We start from the raw sequence: 18,647 nt of genomic DNA, 5'->3' as shown, positions 1-18,647 counted from the left end.
TAAAACTCTCTCTTCCATTAAGTAACCGCTCAGTCACAATTTTTCTATGGGGGAAAAAAGTCTCTAATTTGAGCAAAAGCACCACCTAAATGAAGGTTTAAACTGTATAAATGGTATTTAAAACAAGTGTAATATATGACTTTGCTGGGTTTTCTCTGTTGAAGAGCTAATAAACTCAATTAATATTAAATCACTGTTTCCCACCATTATTGTAAAAGAAAGGTCAACATTTCTGAAAAGAAATATTGCCTATGAGTGGCCTGCATTTTTCTAGCTATCAAAACTTTTAATTACCACCATGACATTGTTATTGGATTATTTACACATGAATCCTCATGTCCTAAAGAAATTTAACCCAAATAGAGACGAAGAAGGGTCGAGGTCAAACGCTACTCCAATGATCAGACTGGAATGGCAAGGACTGAACATGAAGAAACATTGACTCGGAGCACAGAAACATATCGATTTTTAGAAGCATACCAATGATTCATGGCGGAAAACGTGTAACTGAAACAGAGCCAGCCAAGGAACACAGGCGTGTGTGCAGAGGAAGAGGAATGAGCATTGAAATGGCAGGACAGCATGAATTAAGGGTCCAGGGACTGACTCTAATTCTGCGCCTGACAGTCCCCCAACTCTCGCCCCTACTCAATAGATGGGAAAGAATAACGGACTGCATTTCCTCAAAAGACCAGTGAGAAAAATTAATTAATTTGAAATCCCTGTGCGAAGTATTTAAACACGGGTTACATTTCAAGAAGAAAGGAGGACTGCAAAATAATGAGCAGAAGTTTCAATCTATCGAAGCCAAAGCGTAGGCACTCTTAATCCTGCACTGAAGCCATTATCTCATGATTTAACAGTTTGGGAACCAAGTTTTGACTACAGACTTTTCTCATCCATGACGGTGGGCACGTCTGAGGACAACTGTTTTCACTTTTTCACATTCTTTGCTAACATACTTTGCCATCAAATCTGTGCCTGACCCAAAACAGATAAACAATAGATTGGGATGATTTTTGAGTAAGGAGTAAGTCATTATTAAGATAGGCTCTTTACATGTAAGGATAACCTGACCCCCTTGCTGTACAGTGGGAAAATAAAAAAAAAAAAAAAAAAAAAAAGAAGAATGATAAAAAAAAAAGATAGGCTCTTGAGGTCAAATTCCAGTTCATCACCACCATGGAACCTTCTGACAAGCAGGAAAGAGAGACACAGGTGAGCTGGGTCAACAGTACTGGGAGCCAGTGACGTCCGGGGCCATGTATGCACTCCGTGTTGTAAACAGCATCCAGGAGGTGAGTCCTGATGGAATGCACCACTTGGCAGTGGACAGAAACGTTTTCATGAAGACATGAGGAAATCACCCCCCTCCTAGTTGCGCTCAAGAAAGCAGGGAAACCTTCATAAAACTCAAGGTACAGCGTCAATGCAAACACCTCCGAAATTTACTCTTAATAGAAAAGACATTTAAACTAAGAAAACTTTTATGCAACTGAGACCTACCAAATACCAGACACTCTCCTTGGGCCTGCATGAGTAAAGACCCCTGACTTAAGAGCCTGACCGTGATCAAGTGGTTTCAATCCACTCCGGACAAAGAAAGGAGAAGGAAAGGATGCTCACAGAAACCCTTGGAAGTGTAGTTGTTCAACCAGAAAGTCTGTATTCAAGAGCTAGTAAGAGGCAGCAAGAACCCCTTGTAAAGCGACTGCAGGGGGGATGTGAGCAGGCAACCGCGACTTCTCATTGAGTTAGTTCCTGAGGGAGGAGCGATGGCAGGCTCGCCTACGGAAGCAGGTGTGCCCCCAGCACGGCAGACACTGGCTCCACAAGGTCGCATCTACAGTGGCCCACAAACAACCACTTACTCCGCTGAGCATTTTGCTGGCTTTCAAAGCATGGTCTAAGAACAAGTTTGGGAGACCTGAAACTGGATCGTGCATATTTTCAACGTCTTTCTTGTACTTCACCTATGAAAATAACATGGAACAAAATACCATCTAGGAGAAGAAAATATTATGCTCTTGCATCATGGTCGTTACTATTTTTAACACAGCAAAGTAGGATTTAGTGGAAAATTGACAGGTGAATTTACAAGCAGCCACTAGATGGTGCTCATTTACTACTGAATGAGGAAAAGGAAAGCATTCTTTGCAAGGACTTGAAAATACTTTGCAAACTCCTTTTATTGTTTATGTTTCAGAAAGGGTGATATTAACAGAATCAAGTAACTTTAAGAGAAATTCTGCTTTCAAAAAATAAAGAAAACAGAAACTCTAATCTTTAGAAATTACCACCATCTTTCAATTATGTCTTGTAATTTGAGGGCTTTTGGTGGTTTTCATCCTGTGACTACTTTTCTTTCTTTTTTTTTTTTATCAATTGCTTTGGAAATATAATGACATTAGTAATAATAATAATAAACTATTAGTAATAGAAAACATCAGGCACTTACAGTGTGTCAAAGAGTTTTCTGTTTAAACACTCCGTACGTATTAAGTATTTAAACTCCACAACCCTAGTTGGTAAACACTTTTAAGTATCCCCATCTTACAGATGAGAAAACTGAGGCATGGAAAGATGAAAGTATTAAGTGGTGGAGCAAGATTCAAACCCAGGCAATCTGATTCTAAATCTTAAGCTTTCAGTACTATGCTCTAGGTTCCTTTAAGTATATTCCAATTCTATTTGCTTTACATTTGTACACAGAAAAAAAAAAAAAATCAAACAGGAAAAATAAACCATGATATTCCTTGAAGGCTCTAAAAAACAGAAACACCCATTTCATTTGCTGGTAACAAAAGTTGGCTAATGAACACAAATAAGAATACCTTCTAAACATCAGTGAAAGTAAAATATACTAAGTCCCAAGGATATGTCAGGAGTTGAAAGGCTTAAATGCTCTAAGCAACAGTTGAACAATAATCTTAGTATTTAAAAAGGTACTTATACATCACTCAAGTACAGCAAACTAATCAATTTTTTCCATGTTTCTATTTTTATATTCTTCCTAATTCTAATAAAAATTAAGGCACCTTTTCTTATAAATTGAAACTTTATTTTTTAAATGCAAAATTAAAATAAATCTTATGATGTACTATTTCACAGAATATACATAAGAAATTCAGCTAAAATTATTTGGAAATTACATAATCTTAAGTATCACAATTACCACATAGCCAAGTTTGAGAAAACAGGAATCAAAACATACTAAAAACAATTTTCTGTGATTTATAAGTCATGAGGCAGAAAGTAACTTACATTACTCGCCAGGGCAGTGGCCAGCTGACTTTGCCTAAAAGAAGCACTTTCAAGAGGATTATAATGATGTTTCTTATCCTTCATTTCATTATCAAATTTTTCTTTGTATTTAACCTGCCATAAAAGGAAAAAAAAAAAACCAGAATAAATCAAATCATACGTTTTTCTTTAAACTGTCCAAATAACACATTTGATTTCTTTTTTGGCTTCACCCTCAGCATGTGAATGGTTTTGGGCCAGGGGTCAAACCTGTGTCACAGCAGTGGCCTAAACCACTGCAGTGACAACACCAGATCCTTAACCTGCTGTGCCACAAAGGAACTCCTGATTTTTAATTACATCAGCTAAAAATCATCTTAAAAACAAAAGTTTGATGACAAAGTTTAAATTTCTCCATATAAAGCTTAATTTAGGCATAAAGGGGTTTTTTTTTAATTAAAAAACACCTCTACTTGAACATGGATCATAAATGCAATTAGGCATGAACTCAAATCCTATTAACAAGAATTATGTACTAAAACCTCAGGATTTTTAAATGTCAGTTTCTATTTCTGCATCCTTCAATCTATGATCAATTAGTAATTGAGACCACAAATGTCTTAATATCTAGCACATTCAGAAAACAGGTCCTAAATCTCAGAATTTGAGTATGAATTTTCCTGAGAGAATTACTTCAAATGCAGGACATGGCTCATACCATCGCTTTTCTCATCATTTCCCATATGTTCAAAACTTCATTGTTAGGGATCACATTTTTCAAAACATCCTGGGATCTATTTAGGGTCAGTTTTTATTTCTCTGCTTTCACACTACAGTTGTATTCAGTGGCAGAATCATCTCCAATATTCACTGCAGATTTTTTTTCAAGTAGTCTTAAGGCAACCAAAAAAAAAAAAGGACTATCAACATATCTGCTTGAACTGTATTTTCTCCATGATACATAAACATGTGAGTGTACGTTATGATAACTAATTGGAACACAGATACAAGTTCTTTACAAAAATAAAAGATTGCCAGTACCATTTCACATCTTTTTTGATACCCAGAGCCAGGAAAGGATGCATAGACCTTAAAAGCAAAAGTAAGCTGTTTGGTCGTCTTGTAGTATTTTGATTATGTCGCGATTCTGTATTACAGTATTTTGTTTTCTTACAATATTCAGAGTGCACCTTTACTCATACATCCTAAGATCCTGCCTTATAGAAACCTTTACCAAAAAAGGCAATGTGGGCATGGCTCATTTATCTCCTTTAAACTGAGTGTGGACGGGTAATGGTCTTCCCCTCAGGGATGCAGGACAGGTACCTACGGGAGGGAGCTGGTAAAACCCCTGGTGGGAGACATGTGCAAAATATTTCAAAATGGCTCATAGGCAACGTTTTCTGCTGTGGTTCCATTTCCTAAGAATAACTTTTTAAAAAATTATAGCAGATTTACAGTATCGTATCAATTTCTGTTGTACACCATAGTGACCCAGTGATAGAACATTCTTTTCTCAAATTATCTTCCATCATGTTCTGTCCCAAGAAATGGACACAGTTCCCCGTGCTGCACAGTAGAACCTCATTGGTTCTTCATTCTAAATGTAATAGTTTGCCTTTTTGATACTCGGATTGCCTTATAAATTCAAGCAAAACTTCATTTATTCTAATTTATTGGCGAGGCCTCTCTAAAACAAGAAAATCATTGATTTTTTAAAAAAACTTATTTTGTCTTGAAATCAAGGACCACATCACTCAAGGAATAAATTTCCATCTCCTTCACTACTTTCCACAGCAGCTGGAGGAAAGCAAAGATCCTCCCTACCTGGTCCTCCTGCTAAGCACACAATTCCACTCCCTTTATACCTTCACCACTCCTCTGCTACGGCACTTTTCACCGTATTTTAATCTGTGTTTCTGTCTCTTCTGGCTTTTAGTCCCTAAATTTAGGGTTTGGACTTGACGATGACAGCAGACTCTCTGCACCTCCTTGCAACCAGACTCAACCAGACTCACCAACACTGGGCACCTACTGAGGAAAACACTCTGCCTGATGCCACCGCATGGGACACATTCTCTGCTGGCATCTCTTTCCATCTAATCCACTGATGCTGCTATGCAACAGGGGCTTGCCTCAAGTTTTCTTTCAGTTATTCAGAGTTCCCAAGCTCAGGCGCCATGAGTGTTCTAGTTATGGATCAACTAAATGGCACCTTTTGTGCACAGACAGCCCATGTACTCACTGCCTTTGTACCCCCTCTGGTTTCCAGCACAGTTACACTGAACCCAGGGGCAATGCCACAGAAGGAAGTGTTAGTTGGAAATTAACCTGGTGCGTTCTCATCTATTATTTAATCTGGTGTTTACTCTTTCTGAGTAAATTAATGTTTCTGAAAAACAATAATCAATCCACATTCTTCCTTCCTCTAGGCATTAAACATTGAGTCTGTGTTGGGTTCCTAGGATGAAGTAGGATGAGCTGCTACCTGAGGCTGGGAATGTTGGTATAACTCAGACATGCTCCAGCAGGCCTGGAGTCAGGAAGCAAATCTGACTGAATCACACTTAAACATGATTTAGAAGTATGCCCAGGCTCTCCTGCGGTGAAAAAAACTGTCATTCATTGAATCCTGGGGGCAGAGCCTTCTTGCCTGTCCACTTGCATCTCTCATAAGTGTCCTATCTTAATAATTTCTTGCCTATCAAAATAAAAAAAAGGTATGTCCAGCACTTCTGCTACTGTTAGAACTGTTGTAAGCCTGCCAAGTACCAAATGACTTTGTCCCAAACCCTGTTTATGCTGGTTGTACTTATGATCACATGATTTAATTTAATATTGTGAACACGACAAATCTACTGTAAAAAGTTATTATTTCCATGAAAACCACAATATTCCTATGAAAGATTTAATGATTAGGAATTCCCTAAAAACAAATTGTGATCTAATTAAGAGTTGTCAAGACAACCCTCAATAAGTTTGCTTGGGGGTGTAGAGGGTGGGGAGGAATGCAAGTAATCTAGAATATTCTAGAACTTGGACAGATTAGCAGTTTTTAAGCAAAATGTCTTCCAAAATACAAATCATAGAAAATGCACTGTGAGAATGAGTCTGCAAAAACACCACCAAATTTCAAGCTAAAGATAACTCATTTGCAAAGAAAAAGATTTGTTACTACATCAAAAATGTGGTGAATAAATGCACATATATGTGTTTTGTGTTAAAATGGTAAGTAAGGTATGTATGATTTGTGACTCCGCCTTTAACTGATTTTTTCATTTTACTACACCTAAGAGAAAAGGTTTCCACACATACATTGCAGTACATTATATATATATATATGCATGTATGTTTGCACACATGAGTGTGTTTGTATACATGTGCCCACTAAGTGCCCATTCTGGAATTAGGCATGAGGGACATGCCAGTCAAACACCAACTCGATCACATCCAGTTGTCACTGATGACAGTTAAGCATAGAGACCAACTCCAGAACAGAGACAGAGAAGGGCACTGAGGCCACTGGAGCCGTGTTTTGTGGCAGACCCTCTTCGAGTCCGGGCAAGTGAAACAGTGCTATTTGAGGTTGAAGGAGGTGTGTTTGTGAGATAAAAGGGGAAGGAAGGGATGAGCGAGTGAGGGGTGCTCCCGGGGGGAACAGCACATGGAAGGTCAGAGAGGGACATGCTCAGGATGTCCAAGGGACTTAAGAACACAGGGCTGGCCGGAAGGTGGAAATGAAAGGAGAGCTTGGAGAGCTTGGAACGGCCAGGTCCCCCCGAAGCTCACAGCTACGTCAGGGATCTGGGTCTTCATGCGAAGTCCATCCAATAAGAAGTGATTTTACGCATGCGACTGGATCAGACTGAGTAACTCCAGGGCTGCTGGAGTGTGTCCGGGTCACCCTGCTTTCCCAGCCTCCGTTGGAACTCATAGGAGGAAGCAACGCAGGTTCCATGCTTAATGAGCAGAGGAAGGAAGCAATCCCATTACAATGGGGATTGATTGTTTTTCAGAAATATACATTTACTCCATTTACTCAGAAAGAGCAAATGTCAGGTTTAATAACATGAGAACGAGTCAGATTAATTTCCAAGTAATAGCTCCCTGTTCGTTGCATCTGCTCCTAGTGTAACTGTGCTGAGAACTTCAAGGGGTACAGAGGCGGTATGATGGACTCTCTGTGCTCAGGGATCGTATAAACGATTTTTGCCACTGATATAAATAACTCATAACATAGCTAAGATACTCGTGATCCTTGAGATGGAAGAATATGAATAATTGAAAGAAAACTTGATGCAAGCCAGTACTGCTCAGCTGGATTAATTGATTAGATTTAAATACTTCAACACCAACAAAACCCTGCATTTTTTTCACCTGATGTATTACGAGACAACATTTTAGTAATATTCACCAATTATCAGAGGTGCATTTTCCAGGAAAATACAAGATTATTTTCTAAGTTTTGCACATATTTGAATTATCTGTGTAATATCTGCTCTCCCACTAGACAGTGAGCAAGAAATAGATTTTTATTCATTTTTGTATCCCTAGTGCCTGACCCAGTGCTTTGAATGGCTCTGGCACTTAACGAGAAATATATAAATTAATGATGATGAAAATGATAAACAACCAACTCTCTTTCAGGACTCAAAGTGAGTCACACCCTGAGAAAGGTCCTGGAACTATTTTCCCAAATCTTTTCCCCCAACACATAACTCCCATAGTCATTATTAAATTGGTTTGAATAACATCCTATTCAGAAGGAAAAAAAAGTCAAAGGAAATGAAAAATAATAGATGTAAAATAATATACTGCATCTATACCACACAGTTTCTGCCAGACCTTTATTCATTCATTCGTCATTCAAGAATTATTTATCTAGGAGTTCCCGTAGTGGCGCAGCAGTTAACGAATTCGACAAGGAACCATGAGGTTGTGGGTTGGATCCCTGCCCTTGCTCAGCGGGTTAAGGATTCGGCATTGCCGTGAGCTGTGGTGTAGGTTGCAGACGCGGCTTGGATCCCGCGTTGCTGTGGCTCTGGCGTCGGCCGGCGGCTACAGCTCCGATTCGACCCCTAGCCTGGGACCCTCCATATGCCGCAGGAGTGGCCCTAGAAAAGACAAAAAGACAAAAAAAAAAGAATTATTTATTTAATGCACACTCTGCATTACTTACTGTGCTGAAGAGTGCTATACTGAAGACATTTGGGGATCAGGTGGTGACTGTCTTCAAATATTTACAAAAATAGAAAAATAGTATGTATTCTACTATAAAAGGTAAAGTTAGTATTTCTAGGTAGAATGTGTAGCCAATGAGATTTATGCTGCTTATAGTGGAAGTTTTCTATGAGCTGAGCTGGCCAACAGGAGAACTATCTTCTGCTTTCCTGCTCTAATTACTGTCCCCAAGCTCCTCCCGAGGTTCACTTGAATAATTTCTACACATCCTGCAGCTACTAGAACATCTTTCTGAAAGCCTCCTCTGACCTCCCAAATGAGAATAGTTACCGCTGATATATTTCTGAGGCACCCCACATTTACCGGGTCACCCCACCCCACATCGCTGTACCTGCAGAACCGTCTCTGGCATTGGCCTTCCCCATTGGACTGAAAGCTCGGTGATGGCATGGACTCTGTCCTATTCACCCCTGAAAAATCTAGTCCCAAGCGTAGTGTCTAGCTTGTAATATCTGTTTCAATAACTGTTTCGTCTGCATGAATATGTGGATGGCTCACACTGAGAAGGGATTCTTTCATTGAAAAGCAGGATCAGGTAACTTCCATGGTGTCTCCAAATTCTGCTATAGCTGTATAACAGATTTTTATGAGAGCTTTATTCTTAAAGCGTCCTACAACAATTAGGCATTGGGCTATACATCTTAAAATTTGAATTTTAAAATGCCATCTAATTTTTCCAGGTTATTTCCATAACATGAGATTAATTATTTAAGGTATATATGTCATTCACATACTTATAATGAGTTAAAAATAAGCAAAGTGTTGTGAAATTTATCTTATTCGAACCTTCAGAACTCGGTGTGATCTGATTCAAAAGACATCTAAAGAACAAAAACTCAGGTTTCCCACATTAATTACCACAAAGTAAAGTATCTGAATTACTTAAAAAAACACACTTATCAGACACTAACACCAAACTGTTTCTTATCTTGCTATAAGGTCTGCACATAAATGAACTAAGAAAAGAGCCAAAAGGTTTAAATAGGTCCCATCGCTCCCCTTCTGACTGTGTAATTTACCATAAAATCAATATCTTTACGTTTGAATCTTACATAAAACATACCCTGCCCTTATTTTCATAACAAAATAAGAGCTCACCAACTTTGCACCACATGTGAATGATCTAAAGAAATTTGTTTAATAATCGGTCTCTGTGTTTGTCGAAAGCCTAATCAGCACCATTAATGCCATTAAACCCTGTCCCCACAGAGCTTACAGAGTGCAAGCAAAGTAGGTATTTCAGAGACACACATATACAATTATATATGTGTTCACATATTAGACATATTACATTGTGTTCAGAACACTAAAGGAGAACAGAGCAATATAATTTAAATCAAGTCAAGGACGTGGTGTTTAAGCCACAAGGTGTGTGTAAGGAGGTTGGAGTCGAGAGAGCGTTTGTTGAGAAGGGAGAACAGGAGATTCTCTAAATCAATTAATATCCCTTCAATTTAAGGACAATTTAAGGACAATACTTAGCATTCAATTTAAGGACAATTTAAGGACAAGACTTAGCATTCAATTTTAAAGGCAATCTAACACGTAATGTTTAGGTTTAAAACCCATTCTTAGCAATACATCAAATACAATTTTAGAACAACCACTAATTATTATAAGCACAAACTTTTCTTTGATATTATAAAACTGAAAAAATTCCATTCATCACAGAGACAGATTTCAATTAATAAATTAAGAGGACATATGACTATACTGAACAAAATAACCACCCTTAGAAGAATTTTTTAAAGAAAATTCAACAGTTACTGTCCTAATATTTGAGATACTTGTAAACACACACATCTCTTTACCTTGGCACATGAGGTTTCACTTTGATTTTTTTTACTAATGTCCTTTTAATTACTTGACCATAACTTTGGGTGCCTCCTAGATTTTCAAAAGGGAAACCTTACAATTCTGGGAGTAAAACTATCGTACAAGTGAACTATCGTACAAGGGTCTCATGTCTCCATTACCTTTCCCAGGTTCCATCCCACAGAGATCAACTTACAGGTAAAATGGGAGAATTCTGCCCCCTCCCCCTTCTCTTTCTCATCTTTTCATCAGACGTGTCCTCTCTCTCCACACCATGGGCCCTGCCTCGTCATCACCTTCTCCCTAATAATCTGGTGCTATTTTGCTCTTTCCTTCCTGCATCATGCATCCTGCCTTCTGCCTCCTGTGTCCCAGTCTGATTCATTCTCCCTCTACACACTCATTGCTTTTGTGTGCTTCTGAGTTCATAATCTGTCACGAACTTGGGAGCAAGAGAATACATGATCTTTCTGCCTTTGTTTCTAGTCAATACACATGAAAACACAAATGAATATACCGAGTCAATACACATGAAAACACAAACGAATATACCGAGTCCATTCCAGAAGTCCTATATATTCATCTGCCCAGTTTTTCCCCTTTCCAATGAGTTTATACACCCTGAGATGAGCAAAATGTCATGAAAAGACAAAGATGACAGATATAACTAATTATAATCTGCTTAGGTATCTGACCATTCAGTTGTGAATGATTTGAGATATCTTTTCTTTACGTCTGCCAAAAAACCCAGGTAGAAGCAAATGGTAGGATTTGGGGTGGTGGCATCCGAAATGTGAAAATAAAAGCTCAATTACTAAAACTTTCTTCTAAGGAGTCTCAAACAAGATGGAGAAGGAATGAATTTAAGACTAGAATCCAAGGGTCAGTGTCAACTATTTCTGCTTCATTTTGTGCATGAATTTGTGAGGGGGAAAAAAAATGCAGAGCAAGAAATTACTCTGAACAGCTGTAAAATTATTCCTGGGAAATGATATAGATTGTCTCTATGGGCCAGGCAGTGTTTTAAGTCACTCACAGTAAGTCATCTAATCCTCACAACAACCCTAAGAAGCAGTACTGCTGCCATCCCACAGATCAGGAAACTGCAGGTAGAGGGGAAGAAGTTAAGCCATCGGTCCAAAGTCACTCAACAAGCTTGCGGCAGAGCCTGGGCTAGACTCGGGCAGTCTGGCGCCACAGCCCGTTTTCTTAATTACTCAACCAAACTGTACTGCTTTTCTAGAATCTGCTGCTTCTCCTATTCAACCGATGGGAACTCTGTGCCCCCAGAAAAGGCTGAAATGCGATACTGGCAGAGTTGCCAGGTGGGCGCCAACATCCCCTGCTCTTCAACTTGGAGTTACTTGGACTGAGAAGAGCCTGGGGTCCCGGCCCTTCTCCGGCCTTCCCCAGTGAGGAAAACAGGACTTTTTTTCATTTGTTCAGATGGCATTTTACGTTCTACAGTTGGATCTTCTAATTTCCCTCATTTACATCTCTCCATTTTGGAATGTAATCCAATTAAGACTTTTGCAGCTTGAAGAACGGATATTTTTCAGAGTTGAAAACCCTACTCATGCATAAAATGTACCATTTGTTATCATGATTGTTGACTTTGCAAATGTGATCTTTTTCCATTAAAAGAGTCATTAATTTTTACATAGTCAAGCATGTCTGTTCTTTCACGGCTTCTGGATCTCCCAGTTTGTTTAAGAACAGCTCTGATATCCCTATGTGGTATATGTAGTCTCCTACATTTTCTTTTAAGATTTTAAAATTATTTTTTGTTTACATTCGCATCTTTAATCCATCTGGAATTCATTTTGTAGATGGTTTAAGACTCGGGTCCAATTTTATTTTTACCCTGATGGAAAGCCAGTTATGTCAGCACTATTTATTAACTAGCTCGACTTTTTCCCACTGACTTGAATCAACACTTTTATCACATATTAAATTCTTATACACATTAGAACCTATTTTAGGATTCCCTATTCTATCCCACTGATTATTCTATCTCTTACTATACCAATCCCATATTGATTTAATTTCAGTGGTTTTATACTGTGTTATGGTAACTCACAGCTTAAGTTCTCTTTCGCTGGTCTCCACTTTTCATACTTTTAAAGGATATTCTCAGGCATTTCCTTTCTATTCAAACTCTAAGACCAGTCATCCATACTTAAAAAAAAAAAAAACCTATTGGATTCTAATTGAAATTGCATGACATTTGTATATTAATTTGGGGAGAATTGAAATTTTTGTATATTAAGACGTTCAGCCAAAAATATGGCATGTCTTCACACTTCTTTCAGATCCTTTGTATTAATTCAATGTTTTCTTCATTTACATTACTTCTTCACTTTGTCATCAAAGTACTTAAAATTTGAGAAAATTGCTATTTTTCTTATCAAGTTAAAATCGTGTATATGTGTGTATAGACGGAAATTCAATTATTGATCTAGTCTAATCTAATTGATATGACTATTACTAAATTATAGAAATCCTAGGAAATGTGACAACATGGTTGAACTCACTGAAAAAGGTAGGATTTGATCCAGGAGAAAAGAAAATTTAGTTTCATGCTTAAAATTGGACTTATTTTATCCCTTACTGAAATCTACAATTACCGTAATCCTATCTGACATGGTTACAGAAACATTATCTTTCCATATTCTTGCAATTAAAGATATTATCTAAAATAAAATATTTTCCAGTGCTCCTAGAAACCAAATCTCTGAATAAAATCACTGTGGAATCATCACTAGATTCTTACTTGACTAGAAAGTTTAGAAGCTTCCACAGCATGTTCAAAATCTGGTCTTCCAATTACAGCAGGCTCTTTATTCATTACTCCTTGGCCTTTCTTGTATTCAGCCTAAAATGAATAAACACAAGAATGTTAAGTATTTCTACTTTCCAATGAAAAATTACATTGAAAACAGCCAAAATAAAATATAATAGACTCTTGGTCCATAAAAGAATATTCCTCACAACTCACCAAATACCAAAATGCCGACTACGAAGAAGAACGTGATTCTATAAAAAACTTTTTTATCAGAAAATAATTAACTAAGTTTGAGTCTTTGAATCTGATCACCATCATCATCACTGTTTATGTTTAGGAAAAACTCCTAGATAATTGAGACCCTGCTTTCTGCAGACAGAAAATCTGTTTATGGGCGTTCTCATCATGGCTCAGTGGTTAACCAACCTGACTAGCATCCATGAGGATGCAGGTTGGATCCCTGGCCTCACTCAGCGGGTTAAGGATCCGGCGTTGCCATGAGCTGTGGTGTAGGTCCAAGACGAGGCTCGAATCCCGAGTTGTTGTGGCTGTGGTATAGGTCAGCGGCTACAGCTCCAATTGGACCCCTCGTCTGGGAATCTCCATATGCCACAGGTGCAGCCCTAAGAGACAAAAAAAAAAAAAAAAAAAAAAAAAAATTAAAAAAAAAACAAACATAAATTCTGTTTATGGCTTTGTTTAGTCTTAGGAACTGATCAAACCCTGTTGGGTTAATGTGCAGTTGAAATTAATAAAGAGTTAGTGATTTTTATGGTGAGTATAACCTAAATTACTCAAATTTTTTGTTCAAGTCAAGTCATTGTTTTTAACCAGGATAGAAGGTGTATTTAAGTAAAATGATATTAACCAAGAAGGATATCTTATGGAAGAGAGAAACAGTCTTGATGCATAGGAAATGTGTATCGGTAAATGCTGACCAAAGAGAATCTGCACAACTAACAGCAACGGGATGGAAACAAGACCCGGGAAAGTTCTTCAGGACAAGGTGTGAGATAACATGGGACCAGATGAATAACAAACTTGACTCTCAGCCAGAGACATTTGAGTATTATCTTAAGCCTAAATAGTATCCATTTCTTTAAAAGCATGACAACATGAGCCATAGTCAAGTTTGGGCAGTTTCGGCACATAGCCAAATAATTTACTAGTCAAATGGATACTTCAGATAAAAAGTATCGCAATGTGGAGCTCTCATTGTGGCTCAGCACTAACAAACCCGACTAGTATCCATGAGGACCCGTGTTCGAGCCCTGGCTACACTCGCTGGGTTAAGGCTCAGCATTACTGGCTGCTGCAGTGTAGGTGGCGGATGCAGCTCAGATCTGGCATTGCTGTGGCTGTGGCACAGGTCAGCACCTACAGCTCCGATTCGACCCCTAGCCCAGGAGCTTCCATATGCCACTGGTGCAGCCCTAAAAAAAATTAAAATTAAAAAAAATTGCAATGTCTTAACTCAGATTAATTTTACTAATTAAATTAACCATCCGACTACCAAAGCCATCCTTTGTCTCCCACAAAAATAAGAAATCAATTCTGCTCAAGACAAGAAAGAGAGATTACATTGCTTACGATCTTGGAGATCTGCGTTGCCATCTTGATGTCCGGTCTGTCAGGCTCCGCACTATACGTGTGGGTGTCCTGCACATCTTTTCTATAAGAAATCTGATCCAAGAGACAATTTGGATTGAAAAAAGAAAATGAGTAATTTCATACAGCTCCCAGCCTTAATGTCCATAATGTTATTTATCCTTGCCATAATCCTCTCAGAAAGCCACTGACTATAAGATTTTTTTTAAATTTTTGTTATGTGCAATATTTATTTGGCTATATTCTCTTTTTACTATGCTGGTGCCTAACATTATTGCACACGAACTTAACTTACACAATATAAATAATATATAATCCCAAGACCGCAGCACAAAACCAATCCTACAGGATTTTCACAACCACCCTCATAAGCACGTCATTCTGTGTGTGTGTGTGTGTGTGTGTGTGCGCATATTCACATACAGAACATCAAGGGCGTTAGCTTGCCCATCACACAATCTTGACCCCCAAGAGGATACAGGATAAGCTCTAGCACACGAATACGGAAAATCATTTCCTTGGTTGAGAGTGCGTGAAACTCTAGAACGCTCCAGCTTTCACCCTCCCAACCACACTTTTCCCTTCCTTTTCTGACTGGACTCTTTAAATGTCCAGATCTGGGAGGCTTAATGATGGGTACTTTTATTCTAGTAAATATCATTGCAGTGACTTGACCCTCCAATAATAAAAGGGTTTACATTAGGGAATATTCATCCTTTGAATGCACATTAGCTAGAACCAAACCAAAGTGTGAAACAAAGAGAAAAAAGTATACACACATATTTTGCCAAATGTACTTCAGATGAGTGGTCATTTAGATTAACTTGTCTGACAAATGGGAGGAGAGGACAGAAGCCAACTCATATAATCCCCAATGGGAAACTTTGCACCAGTCTGTCTACTTCTTTATTTCCTGAGATCAGTCATGAGCTGAAGGAGTATTTACCTAAAATCTATTCACTCAGATGGAATCTATTTGGCAAATTCACTGGTGAGTGGGTAGTCAACTTGTCCATTACATTAGATTCTATTAAATTTATAACGCAAAAGAAGATGCAGTAAGTCATTTTTAAAAAAACATCTTCATTTTTTCAAGACATAAAAAAGGTAGAACAGGAGTTCCCATCATGGTGCAGCAAAAACAAATCCAACTAGTATCCATGAGGATGCGGGTTCAATCCCTGGCCTCGCTCAGTGGGTTCAGGATCCAGCGTTGCTGTGAGCTGTGGTGTAGGTTGCAGACATGGCTCAGATCCTGCTTTGCTGTGGCTGTGGTGTAGGCCAGCAGCTGCACCATGGATGGGAATTTCCACATGCTGCAGGTACCTCCCTAACAAGCAAAGAAAAAGGTAGAACACAGAAATGTACAACTGAACATCTATACCAAATGCACACTCAACTGCACTTGTACAAAACAAGTATTTCTAATGTCGCCTGCACACCTCTGCAATAGCATCACTTGTGGGATACTTACTAAAAATTTAGACTCTCAAGGCCCATCCTCAATGCTCTGTAACAAAATTTTGATAAATAGGGGCCAATAATCTGCACTGTAATGGATTCCCCAGTAGATCACTGTGAACCAGAGTTCTGGGCAATATCAACATATCTTGTTGTTTTCCTTTCAATCTCAAAACATTAAAAAAAAAAAAGTACTATCTTAATTCTTTCAAAAATAATACCAAGTATATTTACCAAGAAACAATAATGCATTAGTACTTTGATATCCCTAATGCATATTATTTTATTTCATTTCAATGAAGCATGTACGTACACTTCTATTTAAGATCTTGCCTTGCCCTCACCAGCAACTTTTTTTTTTTTCTTTTAAGGCTGCATCTGCAGCATATGGAAATTCCCAGGCTAGGGGTCAAATCGGAGCAGCAGCTGCTAACCTACACCACAGCCACAGCAATATGGGATCCTTAACCCACTGAACGAGGCCAGGGATCAAACCTCATCTTCAGGGATATTCGAGGATACTAGTCAGGTTCTTAACCCGCTGAGCCACAACAGGAACTCCACCACCACCTATTTTTTTAAACTATGTTTATAATCATGAACCTGTCTGACAAGTGAACACAGCTTACGTATAATTAGCATAATTTCAGCAGGAACATCTGTTTTCTTCACTATTTCTGTTTTCATAGCCTTTATCTTAACAAGCAATTTCAGGTAGGTTTTGTGCACACAGGTAGCAAAAGAAATGAAAATAAGCTGAAAACTGAGTTATTTTGTTGGGGCAAGTTTTAAATCTTGAAGGGATTTAAAATAAGCCAATTTTGATTGGTTTCCAAAAGCAACACACTCATCTACAAATGATGGCCAATCAACCTTCGCCTGCACCGAGTTAAACACAAGCTGTGTAAACAAAAAACGGACTCTCAGGTGAAAACAAACCCAAATTATTACCCACCCACCAGACTACTGTTTCTGAGTTACTACATTCAGAAGAAAGCCATAGGGGGGAAATGCCTTTTTGTTTAGAAAAGAATGAGGGTAAAAACGGAAACCGTTACTTTTTGCAAAGAGCCGCAACCTCTGAGAAATCTCCGCCTGTACATGGGTTACCTAATTATATGCTGTTCAGCCTAATGACTGCGTGAAGAGAGGGGAGCCGCACAAAGGCGGCGGGAGCGGGCCTCTGAATAGGGCCCCTCCATCCATGTAAATTGCAAATTAGAGGCCGGCACATGTGACTCAAAACAAATATTAAGATTGACATGAGCTGCACATTCAAACAGGCGGACACCACGGAGGCACACCGGAGAGAGGCCTGGTCACTACAGACCTTCCAGAATATCAGGCTTGAGAATAGTCTTACGCTGAGGGACCAGCCCCTGGTTTTCGAGCTCTGCAAGGATGTCTGAGCGCAGCTGGATGGCAACATGGTCCCCGGGGGAAGCGACTCACCTTCCCCACCTCACCTGGTACGTGGGGCCGAGGGAAGCGCGCCTGACGTGTCGCAAATGTCACGATGGATACGCATTTGCTCCCTTCGGCAGCCCTCCCTTCGGCAGCCCTCTGACCGAGGAAGAATAAAAATGCTATGCAGCAGAAGAGGGGTTTTCAGCAGAAAGGCAAAGAATGTTTATATATATAAACATATTTAATACATATATGTGGCATGTATGTTATATATACAATATATATGTGAATGTTTATATATAAACATATATACCACGTATACGTATGTATTATGTATTTTTCTATTTCCTGAAAAATCCAAACCCTCAACACTCACAGTTTTAGAACAGAAGGGCCCTCATTCTCCAGGCAGGCTTGGCTCGGTGAGACAGTGCTCTGCATAGAACTGTCTTGAATAAGAGGAAAGACAGAAATCCTGGAAATTAGCCACCCAGGACAGGTGCAAGCCTGAGGGTCAATGATTGATTTTACCACATTTTATTTAATGTTTTGGTCCCTACTGGGTCCTCAGAGTACAGGAGAGAATAAAAAAGAAAGTAGAGAGGGAAGAAATAAAACAGAGAAGGAGCCAAGAGAGAAAAGGGAAGAAGAGGAGGAGGAGGAGAAATAATAATTTTCATTTTAGGTCACTTATGATGTCCCAGGTACTATATTAAGGACTTAACATTCACTGCCTCACTCATGGGCTAGGGGTCGAGTTGGAGCAACACTGGATCCGAGCCGCATCGGCCAGATCCTTAACCCACCGAGCAAGGCCAAGGACTGAATCTGCATCCTCATGGAGACGTTGGTTCTTAACCTGCCGAGCCACTTGAGAACTCCTCACACTTTTCTTAAAAGTATGACTATAAGGATCTAGATCCCTTAAACCAAGTTCCCTTTAATACTCTTCTATTTCCATTTTTTTTCTTAATTTCAAACTAGTTATTCTACACTAGTGAACATTAGAATAATCCTAGTAAGCGCCGCAAAGGAAACAAATGGAATTTTAATGGGCATTGCACTAAACCTACCAAACGAGTTAGGG

The 18,647-nt window shown here is 38.9% G+C and overlaps 1 protein-coding gene across 14 annotated transcripts in view; it reads right to left on the bottom strand.

Moving 5' to 3' along the window:
* NEBL (nebulette) overlaps positions 1-18,647 on the bottom strand; it is a 354,941-nt gene that overhangs the window by 74,123 nt on the left and 262,171 nt on the right. For 8 of the 14 annotated variants that reach the window (XM_021064951.1, XM_021064953.1, XM_021064952.1 and 5 more), the window contains 4 exons: positions 14,666-14,767; positions 13,073-13,174; positions 3,265-3,378; positions 1,872-1,973 (listed from right to left, as the gene is read on the bottom strand). The exons of 1 other annotated variant lie outside the window; for it this stretch is intronic. In XM_021064951.1, the coding sequence (XP_020920610.1) occupies positions 1,872-1,973; positions 3,265-3,378; positions 13,073-13,174; positions 14,666-14,767 (420 nt within the window). The remainder of the gene's footprint in view (positions 1-1,871; positions 1,974-3,264; positions 3,379-13,072; positions 13,175-14,665; positions 14,768-18,647) is intronic. 5 more of the 14 variants (XM_021064957.1, XM_021064956.1, XM_021064955.1 and 2 more) reach the window with 2 other exon arrangements.

Source organism: Sus scrofa, chromosome 10, assembly GCF_000003025.6.
Source record: "Sus scrofa isolate TJ Tabasco breed Duroc chromosome 10, Sscrofa11.1, whole genome shotgun sequence".
NCBI classification, from domain to species: domain Eukaryota; kingdom Metazoa; phylum Chordata; class Mammalia; order Artiodactyla; family Suidae; genus Sus; species Sus scrofa.
This window is presented reverse-complemented; position numbering and strand designations above follow the sequence as displayed.